We start from the raw sequence: 17,667 nt of genomic DNA, 5'->3' as shown, positions 1-17,667 counted from the left end.
ACTTTAGCTTTATTTTTTGTTTATACCTTACCTATATAACTACACTATCTGACTACTATATTGTACTGCATCTCATGGCATCTCTTCTCGTTCACTGTACAGAATGTACGCACACTAACATTGTCACTGTTTTCATGAAATTTGAGAGAGTTGAGAGAGCGAGAGCTGCGATAGTACATACAAGAGCGAGCATTTCGGGCTATCTCAAACAAGTGTGTGCGCTGCTTGCTGGCTTCCTTGCTGTCTGTTGCGTTTCGGTGACGGGACGTATCGTAAACGAATGGCGATCGGTGTAAAACATTTTTCAGTATCCATCTCGTCTATTGCAAATATATCTGTTCATTTGGAAGTGAACCGAAAAAAGTGATCATCTATTGTGCACTATGATATCAGCTGTGAAAGCATAATACTGCGCGAACAAATAGATTTACGTTTAGACGTTTTCGGAAAAGAAGCTATGGACGTTTATTAGTCTTCGGTGCGGTGATTAAATATTCTCAAATTCCAATCGATGTATTTAATGTAAAATAGAACTAGCCGGACAGTTTCGTTATGGTTTTAATTAACTTTTTATCGTAGGAATGTTCAGTGTTATTACAAATTATAACCTATATGGCGGGGCTTTGTGAATGAATACGTCGAACTATTTTTCGTCGCGCAGTGCGTGGTCTGTTGTACAAGTGTAAAATCTCTGTTATATATGATTCAACGAGAGTATCAAATGAACAACGGGTTTAGTACAGGAGAAGAAGATTCAAGAGGTAATTCAGATCAAATATGTTGCCTTGTGGATGACAGCGACCGCTGTAGGCGACCTGCTGGCAACGCTTCTTACAGCAAGCGCATCCAGAAGACAGTCGCTCAACGGAGACTCAAACTCAACATCGATCCTCAGGTTAGTCCAATTTTAACTTCACAACACATTTTCATTTATCTTTTCTGATATGTCTATTCATAAATTTTTGTCTACGCAATAAGTAACCGCGATCGTGATTTCCAGGCGAGACACACTTATATTTGCGACTATCACAAGACAATGATTCAGTGTGCTAGGACAAAGCAGAGGAGGCCTAAAGACTCAGAAGACGACAGCAATGAGGCTGATATGGACTCCCCCGAGGTGGACTGGTTACAATTGCAGGTGAACACCTTGAGGAGGTACAAGCGGTACTACAAAGTACCCACCAGGCCTGGTCTGAACAAAGCTCAATTAGCTGATGTAAGATATTGGTTTTATTCTTAAAACAAAGTGACCTCATTTAATAATTATAAAGATTATTATAACTAAATTGCTCACGGATACATGAATTGTGATGTTTTTGTAAACAACATTTAGTGGCTGGGAAATTACAGGGTAACAATAGTAATGTAATGTAATACTGGTTTTAGTATGTTGTAAGTGAATGTTATATCCCTGGGTACAGTGACTACTTAGCATTAGGTTGACCGCAATCACATTATAAACATGATTGTATAAAAATAAAATATCACACACAATCTATCTAAACATAATGCCTGGATTTGATTATAATACATTATAATCAAATCCAGGCTAACAATATTGTAAATATCCATATTTTACTAAAAATTGTGATATCATTTAACCGATTCGTTGCGGATGGCACGGCTACCGTGCCATGATAATTTCTTTAGTGTGGCGTTAGGCACGAGAACCGTGTCATGTTGAAATTGATGGTAACTCCTTCAAATTAAGTTTTAGGGAGAGCTACCCAGAACAAAACTATATTAATTTTTCACGTGAATCAAGCTAGTAGCCTTCGTTTCTGGATATTATACGATTTTAAGAGTCATAGGGGTAATCAACCTTTTTGAAAATTGAAACGTGCAAAGCTAGACGGATCGCAATTTTTTTATAAATTGTTAAAATTCTGCACTATTTTAAACCACAAACAGTTCACACAAACATGTCATACGTTGAAATATTCCACAAATTGTATTAAATCGCTCCTACCTACAATTCTTAAACGTTATTAATAATGTTCCTATGCTTGATGTATAATTATTTTAAAATCAAAATGTATTTTCCTATGTAAGTGAGTCGTACTCTTTTCGGAAAATAAATATCTTAAACCATAAACAGGATTTATGATCATAAGTTATGGAAAAGTACCACGCTGTTTTAATTTTCGGGTCAATATGGCTTATATGAGTCTTGATGCTACGAAAGAGAATCGCATTTGCCATAAACTACTAACTACTTAATCAAACTTGGTAAATTTTCATTTGCATAGTTTAAAATACTTGAAATTTGTTACGAGAAAAATCAAAACAATTTTTTAGACCTAAAGGTTTAGCACACCTGTATTAAAAAAGCAACTTACCCTCCATTTCCAAAAATACACTTATTTTGCCCCTTTTTAACACTTGAAACAACGCTCCTTGCCGTCCACGTTAGATTTCGAATGTAAACTAAGAGTTTTTAGGCTTAGAATCACGTAAAAATGACTAAAACACTGGTTTCTTTTCCGCATGGCTGAAGACACAGGAGCCGTGTCATTTAATCGTATGGCGCTTGGCACGGCAGCAGTGTCACGGTATTTTTGTTCAACGCCACAGCTAGAAGTTTGAAAATTTGACATCGCAATGAATCGGTTAACATCACTATTTCAATTCTAAATACATGATAATATGAAAAATATTATTTTCAGGCTATACAGAAGCATTTCAAGACATTGCCAGTAAATGAAAAGGAGATTGTGACTTTCTTCATCTACATGGTGAAAACCAATGGCAACAAGTTGGATCAGAAGAATGGAATGAATTCAGATTCTGTGTAGACTCTTTGTGACTATGATTATTTATGAAATGTAGTGTTAATATTAACTTTAGGACATTAGGCCACTCAGTAAATTTTCTTCTCAAATTTTCAATCTGCATTCTAGATTTTATCATATTTAAATATTATCGATGAAAATGTACTCTTAGATAAGTATTTAATGTATCTTGTACCATATGCACATCTTGCTTATTAAAGCAATATTATATTAATTAACATTCAATTTATAACCACATATTGTATCTTATAAATTAACTTTCACTATTTCCTACTTAGAGGAAACATATGACTCACTTTTAATTGAGAAACATAAACTGCAGCATAGTATGATGAAGTATGAGATGAGGTGCTTTCTAAAGTTATTAGTGTGTAGGTATATGAAATTCAGAAGAGTTAGCATCATATTATTTAAAAACTGAGTGATTGGTTTAAAACATATACATCTGGTAGGACCTCCAATGCCGGTTATTTACCAAGTAATAATTATTACAGTTACACTACAAGAGTATGAAATGTGAAGATTGTTAATAGATAAGGAAAAATATTGGTATTATTATAACGACATTAAAAAGTTTCAATAACAGAAAATTGTGAAATGAAAAATTTATTACTAAGTATGTAACAAGCACAAATTGATATTCAAATTAAATTTCTTCACATTCAGACTCTGATGAAACTTCAATCCATGTAGAGGCAGCTTTCTTTGCAATAATCTCGGCTGTATATGGTTTAGATGGCACAACTGAAATGAAAATAAACAAATATATTGCAAAGGAACAAATAATTTCAATTTTAAGCTAACACCGACCCGTACCGTACACTTAACCGGACCGTACTTGCACACTTAATTCACCAGAAAATATTTCTAATAAACTGTTTTTGCAAACTGTAAGCTTTAATTACTTTTAGACTTTTTAATTTAATTCTTAATTCATTCCCTACAATATTTTTTTCAAATTGGAAGAAGAATGTTAAGCAGTGAAATATGCAATAACCTCAAGATGAAAAACTTGTTTTGTTAAATAAATTAACACTAATAGAACATAAATGTGCATATTACATAATTGTTGGTTTTAATTTAATTCTACCAATATATCATTTTTAAAGGTTCGTTATGCCATATGATCAAACATAGGTTCCCTTTGCTTGCTCTACCTGTGCAATGGTGAGTGTTCCACGAAACTATTTGACCTGGTGCCTATGTTATGTGAAGTTCCATCTACACTCACTTCACTCATGGTAGTTCTCCACGGTTCGGTTCTTACCACGAACGTCCAAGATGAGGAATGAGCTTCCTCCTGAGGTATTCAATGGAGTGCTATGACATGGGGCTCTTCAAAAAAGGTTAAAAAAGAGCTCTCCTTCAAAGCCGGCTCTGGTGTTGCAAGTGTCCATAGGCGACGTTGACTACTTTCCATCAGGTAGCACGTCTGTTTTGTCGTTAGGCTCAAGTATACAAAAAAATTATGCAATTTTCGAGAATAATATACACACCATTGTATTTGCTAAGTTCCGGTTCTTCATTTTCTTTTTCAGCCATCTCTATATCTTCATTTTCTTTCTTTATGTCGTCCACATTGTATCTCTTAAGACATATACTAAGATCCTTCTTGCTCATCGACTGTATGTGTTCATTCGTTATTGTGTCTCCCATATTTATTTTGATTCGTTTTCGCCTAAAAATGAAATAAATCACTTTAAAACAACTTGCACAAAAATATTTTAAAACATTATTCAGTACTTGGGGTTGGGTTTCGACTCCATTGGAGAACAAACCTTCAGGGAATCTTAACATTATTGTATGGGTCCGGGCATCAAAAATAGAAAAGTATTGTAAGTGATACATTTTCAAATTTAAATGTCTCTGAAAATATGTATGTCACTTAAATTTTTCTACTAAATACTATTAATCATAATCGCTTAAGCTTCGACACACTGACCGCCGAAATTTATTTAAGAAAAACGGCTAATTTGTTATGCTAATTTGTAATGCCTAAGTTTCTATGCCTAAAGAATTAGATGCTAATGATGATTGCAGTAACACCTTAGTGTTTTAAAAAATAAAACGAAGTTCTCTGAAGCGCAAAATTGCAATCTTGCCTTGGATTGCCTTATAACTGCAGCTGGCATACATTATTTTATCAACAACACGAAAGCCAGATTGTATGTTTAACAACAATATTATTATGTAGTTTTGATTGCTACTAGCAGAGATAAAAATATTGATAATGTTGGACATCTTTTCAACAACATTCAAGTGTACAAACATAATTGAAGACTTGTAAGTATCATAATAACTACTGTGTATTATATGGTGACTGGTAAAATTTCATGCAAATATATTAGGCATTGCTTCCCACAAATTTTTCGGCTACACAACCCAGTTTTACTTATAATGTTTACAATACCTAATAATGTAACTATAAATAATACAATTTAAATAATGTTGGGTTTTGGGGCAATATCTATGTTTGAATGATAAGAATAAATTGACATGGGAACTCTCTCAATTTTTCGCATTTTCAAACAAGACTAAATACTCATGAAACCTGAAGAAAGATTAGCAGTCTTGGTAGATAAGCAGTTACTGAACTTTAAATGACCCTGATTGTCACTAAGTCCTTTTCCTGACATCATCTATTTTTTTTATATGGTACTAACGTCACAATGCTCTGAAGTCTAAAAACCCAGGAGTAGGAGGTTTTGTTTTAAACCTCTAGGATATCAAAGTCGAAGTTTGCTAACAAATTCCTATAGAAACTCCCAATTTGTGAAGCTAAACAAGCAGACATGTTTATGATCTTAAAAAATTGAAATTATTTTAATTATAATATGTATGAGTATATTACTCTTTTACCTTAATGTATCATCATTAATAATAGCTTTTTTCACAACATCAACCACTTCTTTACACCTTTCCGCTGCATTGTTTATAGCCTTGGTTATAATATTGGAGTTGTCAATAGCAGCTCCGGTTAGGTCAAGTAAGCACAACTCCTTGTATTGATTCATTCCAACCACTAGCATACCTCCAGCTGTGTTTATGCCATCTTCAGTGCTACTCATACACACTGACTCTTCAATAAATGTTGGATCGGATAATAAGATTCTGGAAGCAAGAAATTATTAAAGTACACATACATTATTTATTTATAAACAAACTAGCTGACCCGGCAAATGTTATGTTGCTATATAAATAAAAAAAGTTAAGGGTGAACAACCCTTATCACTTAGGGGTATAAAATATATAGTAGCCGATAGTAAAATAGATAGTAGCCGATTCTCAAACCTACTGAATATGCATATAAAATTTGGTGAAAATCAGTAAAGCCCTTTCGCAGAAGTACGGTAACTAACATTGTGACACGAGAATTTATATACAGGGTGAATTTTTCAAATAGGCCTTCAGGGCTAAATCCGAAACTATAAGGATTAGCGAAAAATCATTATAGTTCCGGATTTGGCCTTGAAGGCCCATTTGAAAAATTCACCCTGTATAAGATGAGCATGCAGTCAATTTCATGGTAAGTAACCAATTTCACTTGTGAACATCTGTAACCAACTCCATAATGAACAATTTCTAGATAAGATCAAACTCAGATGCATTGCCTCTCCTGAAGACACCCCAAGATATCAGGTATAATTAATCTCATATTTACCGAAAATACCAACTCTACCTTATATCAATAATAGATTTTTTATTTTTCCTAAATTAAACAATTTAAAACAAACTTCTATCACAATATCAACTTTACCACATCCTTCAGACAAGAATGCAGCTCTGCTACTATGCTAATGACAGTGACAAGTACCCAAAAGCGGCAATTCCTTATCAACCAACAGGAAAACTTGATATTTTTCTCATATAAAAAAATGTTACTTACTCAGTGCCAAATATAACATATGTTACACAGACCGGGTAATGATACAGTACTGTAGGTATGGGGTCTTTTTCAATCAAACTGTGTATGATAACACTTTCACCACTTCTTGTAATATCTGGTCTTTTAAAATGTGCCAATGAAGTAAGTGTTGCAATACTTGAGCATTCAATTAAATTACCAGCATGGTTCAAGACTTTTAAGTCTACTCTTAACGACCATACCTTAAAAAAATAAAAAGAATATTGTATACTCAAAAAATATAAGTAATTTCATATAATGGTCATCATGACAAACTGCCTCTATATCATTCTATTCTAATCAACTATATATACAAAGTTTAATTGATAAATTTAATGTATTTATATGAATTAATGGGATAGTGAGTTTAAAATAGGATATTTTTTAACATAACCAGAAAAGGTCATCCTTTTCTACCATCAGTATTCGCACTGCACTGGTCTCATTTGAAGCCTGGTAACTGAGGTAGTAGGTCACAAATTATGTGTTCACTGCTGCGTTCACAAAACTTATAACAGACATACATTTCAACATATGTTTGGCTTCAAGTCAAACCAAACATGGCCTGCAGAAGTCCAAAGACTGCAGTGAAGATTTCAGTTGAACTTCATACCAGGTAACAGTCACTAATAAAATTCTAATAACTTAATCTACTACTGATTATATGGACTGTAACAGCACCATACTTAGAACACAACTAGAACACAACTGTTAATAAGTGACATTTTTGTGAACTTTGCATAATTATTGATATTATAATATACCTTTTCTTCAACAACAATACAAAGTGACTCAAGATCAATACATTTTGAGTCTTTATAGCACTTCTCTAGTAATCTATTTAAGTACACATTGAGGTCAGTTGGACGGTACGCTTCGAACTGGGGAGCTGCCATTGGAGTGATGTCCAGGTTGATGAACAGGATACCCTCATTGGGCCGGATCTGTTTTGGTTGGACTATCTCGCAGGACACTTGTGCAAACACTCTGGAAAAATATAATGAAATGTTTCTTGATTTGTATAGTAATTTAATTTAAAATTAGTAGTATACAAGTTTTGAGACTGGATCCATCAGGTTTTCTGCCTAATAATAATAGTTATACACTAACAACAACAACATACACATTTAATGCATAATTCACACACTCACAGTTTGTAACCTTCACAAGGGTTAAGTTGACAAACTGTGTGACCTTAAATGAGGCTGGAAATTAAACATGAACAATTTAATTTTTTTTTTACTTTATTCCTAGTTATAGTTTACTGTAAATATTTTTAGTCTTATTCATATTCTATGTTTGTCAAGTATAGTACAACCATAGATATATTCTCTACGTCAGTAGGATAATATATCTATGAGTACAACGTTATGAAATATCACATGAATTCATACCATGAATTACATACCCGTTAGAAAACAAACTTATGTCTGAAGTAGAACCTGCGTTACTTATACAACCCTTCCACTGAGCCGAGTATTACTGTACAAATTACTTTCTAGGTTTGCTCACAAAATTTGGATAATCCCGCGTAAAACCTAAACGTTTACCAATAGTGACTTACTTCGTTTCTCCCAATGACACCGAACAACTTCCATAGTCTGATCCAAACGATATTTCCAATTTACGACTCTCATTATAGTTCCTTCCATCTAAACGCTGAAATGGATAAAAATATTTATTTAGTACAAAGTTTCAGTGGTCGTTTAGGATTTCATCACAACACTTACATGGCCTTCTGACACGATGTTCTGTAAGAAGTTTTTCTCACAATTGGATATAACCACTTCTCTCATGCTGTAAATAAATAAAATATTTTGGAATAACTAATAACAAGTTAATATTTGCATTTATAAGGTTATGTTTTTATCTTTTTATAGGTTATTTTCGGTAGTGTTGCCAATGTGTAACTTGTACTTTTGACATACTGTGAACTATTTCCCTCCAAAAGTTAATAAAACAAATGTCCCCTAAAAATACACAAGCCTTAAATTAACCGCTTTAAATTATGGCATTTCCCATAATTATAATAAAAAAATGACCTCTTCAGTAGTAACATTCAGGAAATTGGAAAAAAGCACATGTTTAAACGCAGTATGGGACTATCATAATTCTAATCTTTATATATTATAGAACAAATGCGTGCATTAAAAAGATACAATCAAGCAACCGTAAAAAAGCGTCGAATTTCGCAAATCTTTAACAATAATATGTCATATATTCATTATTATTTGTTTTACTGATAAAATAAGTATAGGTTTTTTTTTTCGAGAGGGAAACCTTCACAAGGTACCCGACGACGTGGGAGCGACGCCGGGCTATGTGGGATTTTTACCGCACTAAAACCCCCCCGGTGGCCGTCCTCAGCGTTTGGTGGAGAACTCCGGGATCTCCAATGGAACACAACCGGAGTCCTCCGAGCGCGATGCCCCGGTCGGGCTCTGCCCTGGGGGAAGCACTTTACGCTCCTCCCGCACACCTGGTGTTTACGACGGCATGCGACCACACATGCCGCCGTTCTTCCTGGGGTTGCTCTCCAGACGGTTTGAGCTCTTGACGGTTTGGTTTGACTCTTGCCGCCGGCAACGCTGGAAGCCCCCTTTTAGTCGCCTCTTACGACAGGCAGGGGATACTGTAGCCGTATAGTCTGCGCCAAACTGCTAGTCCGCTCTCAAGTTGTTGCGAGCATGATTTCAGGTAGTTATACAATTTGCTATGGCGACGCGATTCACACCTATGTTCAGAGCGGACTAGCAGGTTTACGCGGACTATACTTGTGTAGAAAAACCAATTTTGTGGACACCTAAGTAATTATAATCCAAATAATCTATGTTCTTAAATTCTAGTCTCATAAAAATAAAATACTTTCTCGTATACACTACATAAAGAAATTATATGAAAGTTGTTTACTTTCAATAATAACATAAAATATTACGTAGTTATCTACCTATCCAATTATGTCTATCTACTCGCCTTATCAAAATTTTATAGTCAGTAGCCACAAAATGTAACCAGATAATGAGGCCGACATTTGGTTCACCATAAAGTAGTAGGTATACCTAACCTATACTTCGGTGACATAAATTTACATAACAGGGCTGCGGTCACCCCCATTAATGGTGATCGGTATCTATAACATCATATGGACCTGCCTTTTAACATTTTAATAACAAATTCAAGATTTGTATTGAAAAAAACATAAGTCAATAAAATTATAATTTTTAATAACCTTGTTAACCCATTATATAAAACAACAATTGCCGCCCTTGAAATTTGCTACCTTAGACTTCTGACTGATTTAGAAGTAGCAGACGAGCATGTAGTCACCTGGCAGTAAGTGGCTACAGCCGCTCATAGGCAACTGTAATCAACCCCAGATAAGATTCTATATGAGGTCAGCTATAGACGCTTCTCCACCCTTGAGGACTAAGCTGGAATGCCTCTGAAAAGTATGTCTACCTTGACTCCTCTTGACTCCCTTACCACACCCTTCAAACCTTAACCAAAGCAGTGCCTAACACTGCTTTTATTAGGCAGACTTAGGTATGGCGGTGGTGCCGTTGAAGTCGAACCACGGAAGGTTCCATCACCTTTAAAACTTATGGTTTTAAACCTGATGGTTGTGTGACTTGATGGAGAAGTGTAAATGACTTACATTCGGTGCTTATTCCGTTGAATGTCAGTATATTTGTGTTAAGGAACTATCTGTTCTATATTGAGTTAGGTAAACATTTTCGTGGCTGACCTTACCATTAAGTGCACTGCATGCTCCGCCTCAGATTTTCTGTTTTCTTAATCGAAACTGAAGTGATGGACATTATTATGGACGACTAAGTAAGTGATTAATATTGTTTTTCCTTTTCTTAGTCGCGAAAACTAGAATAATTAAAAATGATGCAAAATATGTCAGTATCAATCTGCCGTCTTATCTATATTAGTCCATCGTGCAATAAATATGGCATGATCGGGCAGTACGTCAAAGTCGCATCCTCGTACATCGATGTGTCATTTGACCACCAACCACCAACCGCCCGTAGTTTACATTCATCGACCACCGATGGCGACCGCGATGGCTGGCCTAGATCTTATCTTCTCCGCAGTATGCAATTCCAGCTTTTGTGAAAGCATTTACGATAACCCTGTAATCGGTGGGTCATTACATAAACTGTAAATTAACTTTGGATTACGTGTTATGGGTACCTAATTATGTTCGATTTAATTTTCGTAGATGCGCAATTGACAACGACGCAAAATTTTATTCAGACGTTAACAGATTCAGTTAATGGGAAACATCTTAAAATAGCTACCTATAATGTAAGTAGGCAACACAGTAAGGAATTAATTCTTTCATTTCTTTTTCAAACCTTTCTACTTTTTTTCTTAGATTCTTTTTATTCTTTTTTAGTGATCGCTAAGAAACATGTCATCTGCTTAATACTATCGCGATGTTTTCTACTTTAAAACTGCCTTAATTGCTAATCATTTTCAGAATCGTCCTTTAAGCTGGATAGAAAGAGATGATAATGGAACACTGGTTGGTCGTGGAGTCGCATTTTTTATTGTGAGCATATTGCAGAGGAAATTTAATTTTACTTATGAAATTATACTTCCTGCAAGAAACTACGAAATAGGCGGTAAGAGACCAGAAGATTCCTTGATAGGTCTCGTGAACAGTAGCGTAAGTTCATTTTAAAGATTACTCGTACGTTCGTTGTAGATGTGTCTAATATAAATCCTAATTTATTCTGTTATAACGCAATTGTATAGAAAGTCGACTTGGCTGCGGCTTTTCTTCCAAGTCTTGAAATATACAAGAAGATGGTAACGTTCTCCAGCGAACTTGATGAAGGCGTTTGGATGATGATGTTGAAGAGGCCGAAGGAATCTGCTGCCGGGTCTGGTCTCCTTGCGCCCTTTGATACATACGTGTGGTAAGACGCATAAAACTTTAACAGCCCTTTTGGAAAAAATAAGAACAAATAGGTATACAATTATAGTGTTATAGGTATACAATTGTAGTGTGCGTAGGACTCCTAATTATATAAGTTAGGATTAGCTTAATATTAAACAGTCATAATAAAGCCTTCGTTCAATCAACACGCCTTTCAATAACACAAGAGCCTGCGACATCACTACAATATTGAAAAGTAATAATTGTTCCCAAAAACATATTAATATTTATAAACTGATCCCAAAAAGGAAAATAAAGGATTGTTAGTTAGTAGATCTATCTAACGTCGAGCTTAGATATTAGATACTACAAAATAAAGTAATAAATTTCATTTATGTGGCTGATTTAATACTAGAATACGGGGGCGTAAACGTATTATTATAGGCAATATTTGAGGTGATATTTATTTAAATGCATTTCTATTTAGAAATGTATGTTTAGTAGAAATCGCATTAATATTTTGTCGCAGCGTCGCTAATCTGCATTAACTCTTACATCATTCGATAAATCCGCCTTGGCAATTTAGTAGATACAGTACGCTCCAGGCCATAGTAAAATACGTTATACGGAGGGGTCACTAAATGTAAAAGGGGACATAAAAATGAAAACCTAATGACTAATTATAATAAGTTCATGATTTCAGGTACTTAATTCTAATAGCAGTGCTGGCTTATGGACCGTGCATCACGTTTCTTACCCGACTACGTTCTAAACTAGTCACGGACAAAGAACAGTTCATTTCCATTACACCGAGCATCTGGTTTGTCTATGGATCTTTCATCAAGCAGGGTACTACGTTGGCGCCAGAAGCAAGTACGTTTAGAATTTTCCAAAAAAAAAAAAACTTATTCGTGTTATTTTATATCAATAACTTTATCGTCATACAAGATAAAATATTGGTTAAACGCTACTCAAAAGATAGATATGACGTGATATTATTATGTTCCAATATATTTTATACTAGCTGGACCCGGCAAACGTTGTGTTGCCATATAAAAAAAAATGAAGAGTGAACGACCCTTATCTTTTATCACAACTTTTTTTAAATAGGGATGACTGAGAGTGTTATAAACGTAGGAGTAGACAAATATAATCAGAAAGCTTCGAACTGCTAAACTATGGGGAGTTACACGTGTTATTGTTAGTCAACCATAAAAGATAGACATATGCTGTCGTGGGATATTATTTATATAATTTTAAGGAGAACATTTCCGTCATACATCATTTCTGTGTATCTTTAACCATTAAGGTTTCACACGGGACGAAAGCTTAAAAAATTGAGTAACTTCTCCCGTTTTCCCAACATTTCCCATCACTGCTCTGCTCCTATTGATTGTAGCGTGATGAAAAGTATACTATAACCAGCTCAGGAGTATGAAAAATAATTGTACCAATTTCGTTAAAATCCGTCGAGTAGTTTTTGTTTCTATAACGGTTATACGGGCAGACAGACAGACAGACAGACAGACAGACCGACAGACAGACAGACAAAAATTTTACTGATTGCATTTTTGGCATCAGTATCGATCCCTAATCACCCCCTGATAGTTATTTTGGAAATATATTTCATGTACAGAATTGACCTCTCTACAGATTTATTATAAGTATAGATTTATTTTGGTTTATAATAATTTTAACTTCTTGTGCACGCACATAGGTAGGTACACTCTTTTTTATTACGTCAAAAAGTGGAATCTGCTCTGTGCGTACCTGTATACCTGCATCATTTTCTAAAGATTATGTTCTTAACCGTTAAAAGAATAAAAATAGTTCAAAAAACTAAAAAACACGCTTTTATGACAAAATCAACTAAAAAGTAGAAAATTATTTTCAATCTAAGAATCAATTAAGGACCACTAAATAGAATAATTGTAAAAAAAGTGTTTTCAACTTTTTAGTTGCTTTTATCATAAAAGCGTGTTTTTAGTTTTTTGAACTATATTTATTATATTAATTTTTAGTATTTGTTGTTATAGCGACCACCATTATGCATTGTTTGTAAAAAAATCAAGTGTCTATCTATTAAGGTTTAAGAGATAAAGCCCAGTGACACACGTACAGACAGCGGAGGGTTTCGTTTTACCCTTTGAATACGGAATCCTAAAAATCATTCTACAAGAGGGCCTTATAGATATGTTTCAGAACATTTGAGTTATAGGGAAATAACATTATTATTTTCAAAACTAAAAATCACGCTATAACAGTTATAGAAACTAAAAAGCAATAATTATTTGCGAAAGTTCAACTTGCGATGAACTTTCTCTAAGGCGCTCGAACAATCTGGCCTCGAAAATCGTTAATCCTGAGGATGTGGATAAGGACAATGGTACAAAATTATTAAAATGGTGTATTGATATCGATTTTTGATAATTCTTCAAAATTTTGAATGAAACTGAATATTCAAAGTGGATAGAAATCAGGTTCAAAGATTCCGTTACTTGTTACTTACATACATACCTACATACATACATACATAAAACCTAAGCTAATAAAAGCGTGTTAAAAATATGTTTTCACTTAGGTACAAGCAATTTTTTAGTACCTAGATAGATACAATATTTAAATTATGGCCGAATGACGAACATCGGGCGAAGTCTAGTATTATTATTAACAATTCCGTCCCGATATTTTCAATATTGCTCATAGCTAGCTAGCTAGCTACTTAAGTACATTTGATTGTATCAGCTAGACTAATAATGGATGTAATCCATCAATCTTGGTCACGCCCTTCCACCGGTACATTGTCACTAATCATACACGATTTATAATTTTCGAAACTGACAACAAAGTTTTATTATAGGGTTAGTGTTATTAATTCTCTGTTTAGCTCGAACTTGGGCATATGAAAATATTGACTTAGTAAACAGAGTCGCCGTAAACAAATATTTTATAACAGTAATTCAATTGTAAGGTCATGTTGGTTGCAAACCGATCAAAGGAAATAAGACCGTAAATATTTAAGTTGAAGACAGTCGGTAAATATTTAAATACTTCGTACACGGTCACTATATTGAGATATCTACCCATAGGAATAAAAGTACCTACATTGATATAACTAACTACGTATATCAATGTAGGTACTTTTATTCCTATGACATAACTACGTATGATTTGTAAATTTCTGTAAATACACAGATAATGTAATTTAGTATGCATTTAACCCACACTCATCTATATCATGATATTTCAAAGAAAATTAAGAAGAGCTTTCTATTAGGTGCCTTTTTCAGGTTAGGTACTGGTATGAAAACGTTGTAAGGTTACCTACTGGAAACTTTTCTTGTAGGAAGACTGTTGATGACGTCTTTTGAGGACAATATGTTTGGTATAAATGCGTAAAAGCTTTAGCAGCAGAGCACAAGCGAAAAAAGGGAAATAACCCCTTCCTGAACACCCTAGATCAATTCCTCTCCCTCACTTCTTGTGTGCCCATTAGCCACGACCTTAATTAATTACGGCACGGCATTAAGACGGCCTTAATTATTTCGTTATTGACAAAGGGGCATAGAAATAATAAATGTAATATATTTTCAGACACGACACGAGTACTCTTCGCAACTTGGTGGATATTCATTATCCTACTATCATCGTTCTATACAGCGAATCTGACCGCTTTCCTAACTCTTTCTAAATTTACTCTGGACATTGAAACCCCTGAGGACCTCTTCAAGAAAAACTACCGCTGGGTGGCCGCTGAGGGGAGCGCTGTGCAATATATTATACGAGACGTAAGTCTAGGTTTTGATTAATCCTCCTCGAATGAGGATTTAGGAGATATCCAATATATTGAGGATAGAGGATATATCCTGCGGATATATCAATGTATGTGAAGGTCAAATCTTGCAACTGTATTTAATACCAATCAATCCCTAGTGTTAAAATTTTGCATACAGATTTGGTATGAACGAACTTGCATAATTCGATTCGAGTAACGTTATTTTCAATCCAATATGGCGGACGAATGATTGATTATCCACGATAGTATCGAATGAAGGTTTCAGAGAGAAAACATGATTACAAAATAATGTAACTAAATACTTGTTTTCTAACCTTTTTGTTCTTACTCAATATAAATTTATTTGAACTAAAATTAAAAAATAACATTAGTTTTAAATTAATCTCAATATAGCTACATAGATAATAAACCACTACTTGCCTACTTTGCATCGAAATACATATTTTCTTAAATAAGATCGATTCAAGTAATATAATTACGATCATTTTTCTTACCAGCCAGAAGACAGTCTTTATTACTTGAGCACGATGGTGTCAAATGGGAGGGCACAATTCCCCAACGTTCAAAGCAACACCGACTTCCTGCCTCTAGTTAAAGGAGGCTCAGTTCTCGTGAAGGAACAGATCAGCATCGACCACATCATGTACAACGACTACTTGCAGAAGACTAAGGAGGGTATAGCAGAATCAGACAGATGCACTTATGTTGTGGCACCGAAAGCATTTATGAAGCAATTGAGAGGATTCGCGTACCCTAATAATTCGACTTTGAATGTACTCTTCGATAAAATGTAAGTTTCATCAACTTCATCAGTTATTTTTCTTCATAAAATCTTACTTATTGCCTGTAGAAGTTTTATGTTCGCACGATATGGCTTATTTGTGTTCGATCTGGAGGCACGGGAGTGCCTCCGCCAAGTCGAGCCAAAGCCAAAAATAGCGGCACGGCCGTAGCATTCTTTTCTCGTTAAGTTATTCGAAGGAAGTTAGATAAATCTAAATAAACGCGTGCCTGATAAGTACAATTACCGTTGAAAACTGAAAGGACGCAAGGAAAGAGATAAACCGATATTTTAACATTTAACTATTTAATTACATTTTCTTCAAATAATTTGGATGGTTATATTTTTATTTAAACATAGATTCTTAGTACAAGATTTGTCTGTATACTTTTACAATTTCAGGATGAAAATACAATCAGAATTTGTGCCTAACAGATCCTTTGATATAACGTGTAGGTGTGAGTAGATAAATGTAAAAGAAACAAACAATAATCCTTTGTTATTTTTCTAGCATTATCCGCCTTAACCAGGCAGGTATAATAAAATTCTTAGAGCACAGAGACTTGCCAACTACCAAGATATGTCCCTTGGACCTGCAGTCCAAGGACCGGCAGTTAAGGAACAGTGACCTCATGATGACCTACATTATCATGGCCATTGGGTTGGCTACAGCTATTGCTGTGTTTATTGGAGAGGTAAGAAAATGTTGTCCAAAGTGACACTTTAGCTTTATTTTTTAAATATAAGTCATATAAAATACCCGATCCAGATTGTTGTGGAGGAATTCCCTGGTACGTTCATTTTTTCCTGTGGTTTTTCGTCATCATCAATGCAAGTAATAATAATTTAAAACTTAGCAAAATCATAGTCTTATGCAGTAGATATGAACCTCGACTTCCAAAGCTTTTATCATTGACTTGTTGTCTATATGTTATTCAATAAGTAAGTTCTTTGATTTTCTAATTAACATTTTTATCGTATTTTTTCAGATGTTTATGAAGCGTTCCATCCTTAGAAAGATAAATGCAGAGAAGAAAGCAACGAAGTCCAAAGGCACTAAAGAGGCTAAGTTTAATGACTACAACGACAGCCATCCTCCTCCTTACGAATCTTTATTTGGCACTAACTCTCGATATAAAATAAATGAGAAATCGAAGAAAAAAATTGTAAATGGTAGGGAATATTGGGTGGTGAACACTGTGAGCGGAGACGTGAGGTTGATTCCTGTTAGGTCACCTTCAGCATTTCTATACCGTTAACTTGTAGAGCTTATAGAACTATCGTAGTTCGAGTGTGGTAGAACCTTCATAGTGTTCCGAAGGTTCAGGCCGAAGCCGAAGTAGATTAATCGAATATAGCCTTCAACGTTCGGTTAAAATGGAAGCTAAAAATTTAAAATAAAACCCAAAAAAGACAGTTCCAGAACAGCTAAGGAAAAGTGAATTAAAGTGTTGACAATGTACACGTATTTTGTAAAGATGCTTAAGCCAAGCATTTGCC

The 17,667-nt window shown here is 34.6% G+C and overlaps 3 protein-coding genes across 3 annotated transcripts; 2 read left to right on the top strand and 1 right to left on the bottom strand.

Moving 5' to 3' along the window:
• Window positions 1-43: 43 nt before the first annotated feature.
• Window positions 44-3,861, top strand: Sap30 (SIN3-associated polypeptide 30). Its single transcript, XM_073086068.1, has 3 exons — window positions 44-895; window positions 1,001-1,219; window positions 2,670-3,861. Exons 1-3 carry the CDS (start codon window positions 701-703, stop codon window positions 2,796-2,798), a joined length of 543 nt encoding a protein of 180 aa, XP_072942169.1. The 5' UTR covers window positions 44-700; the 3' UTR covers window positions 2,799-3,861.
• Window positions 3,386-8,615, bottom strand: Rrp45 (exosome complex component Rrp45). The gene is made up of 7 exons (XM_073086067.1): window positions 8,430-8,615; window positions 8,264-8,358; window positions 7,464-7,686; window positions 6,682-6,902; window positions 5,655-5,906; window positions 4,292-4,473; window positions 3,386-3,539 (listed from the first exon to the last, which is right to left on the bottom strand). The coding sequence occupies exons 1-7, from the start codon at window positions 8,493-8,495 to the stop codon at window positions 3,442-3,444; spliced, it is 1,137 nt and encodes a 378-aa protein (XP_072942168.1). The 5' UTR covers window positions 8,496-8,615; the 3' UTR covers window positions 3,386-3,441.
• Window positions 8,616-10,380: 1,765 nt separating this feature from the next.
• Window positions 10,381-17,667, top strand: LOC140751647 (glutamate receptor ionotropic, delta-1-like). The gene is made up of 9 exons (XM_073085621.1): window positions 10,381-10,847; window positions 10,928-11,013; window positions 11,189-11,377; window positions 11,467-11,630; window positions 12,294-12,463; window positions 15,185-15,378; window positions 15,884-16,176; window positions 16,679-16,862; window positions 17,157-17,667. The coding sequence occupies exons 1-9, from the start codon at window positions 10,700-10,702 to the stop codon at window positions 17,424-17,426; spliced, it is 1,698 nt and encodes a 565-aa protein (XP_072941722.1). The 5' UTR covers window positions 10,381-10,699; the 3' UTR covers window positions 17,427-17,667.

Source organism: Epargyreus clarus, unplaced genomic scaffold (assembly GCF_041222505.1).
Source record: "Epargyreus clarus isolate Ecla_fem2 unplaced genomic scaffold, WU_Ecla_fem_2.2 ptg000023l, whole genome shotgun sequence".
Taxonomy (NCBI): domain Eukaryota; kingdom Metazoa; phylum Arthropoda; class Insecta; order Lepidoptera; family Hesperiidae; genus Epargyreus; species Epargyreus clarus.
Note: the sequence above shows the minus strand (reverse complement) of the source record. Positions and strands in the feature narration are given on the sequence as shown.

Coding starts and splice junctions, on each gene's coding strand:
- Rrp45 (XM_073086067.1), bottom strand. CDS start 8,495: ATGAGAGAAGTGGTTATATCCAATTGTGAGAAAAACTTCTTACAGAAC. Junction 7,687..8,263: donor GTGTCATTGGGAGAAACGAA/GTAAGTCACTAT, acceptor ATATTTTTCCAG/AGTGTTTGCACAAGTGTCCT. Junction 6,903..7,463: donor GTATTGTTGTTGAAGAAAAG/GTATATTATAAT, acceptor TATTTTTTTAAG/GTATGGTCGTTAAGAGTAGA.
- LOC140751647 (XM_073085621.1), top strand. CDS start 10,700: ATGTGTCATTTGACCACCAACCACCAACCGCCCGTAGTTTACATTCAT. Junction 10,848..10,927: donor TTACGATAACCCTGTAATCG/GTGGGTCATTAC, acceptor TAATTTTCGTAG/ATGCGCAATTGACAACGACG. Junction 11,014..11,188: donor TTAAAATAGCTACCTATAAT/GTAAGTAGGCAA, acceptor AATCATTTTCAG/AATCGTCCTTTAAGCTGGAT.
- Sap30 (XM_073086068.1), top strand. CDS start 701: ATGATTCAACGAGAGTATCAAATGAACAACGGGTTTAGTACAGGAGAA. Junction 896..1,000: donor AACTCAACATCGATCCTCAG/GTTAGTCCAATT, acceptor CGTGATTTCCAG/GCGAGACACACTTATATTTG. Junction 1,220..2,669: donor ACAAAGCTCAATTAGCTGAT/GTAAGATATTGG, acceptor TATTATTTTCAG/GCTATACAGAAGCATTTCAA.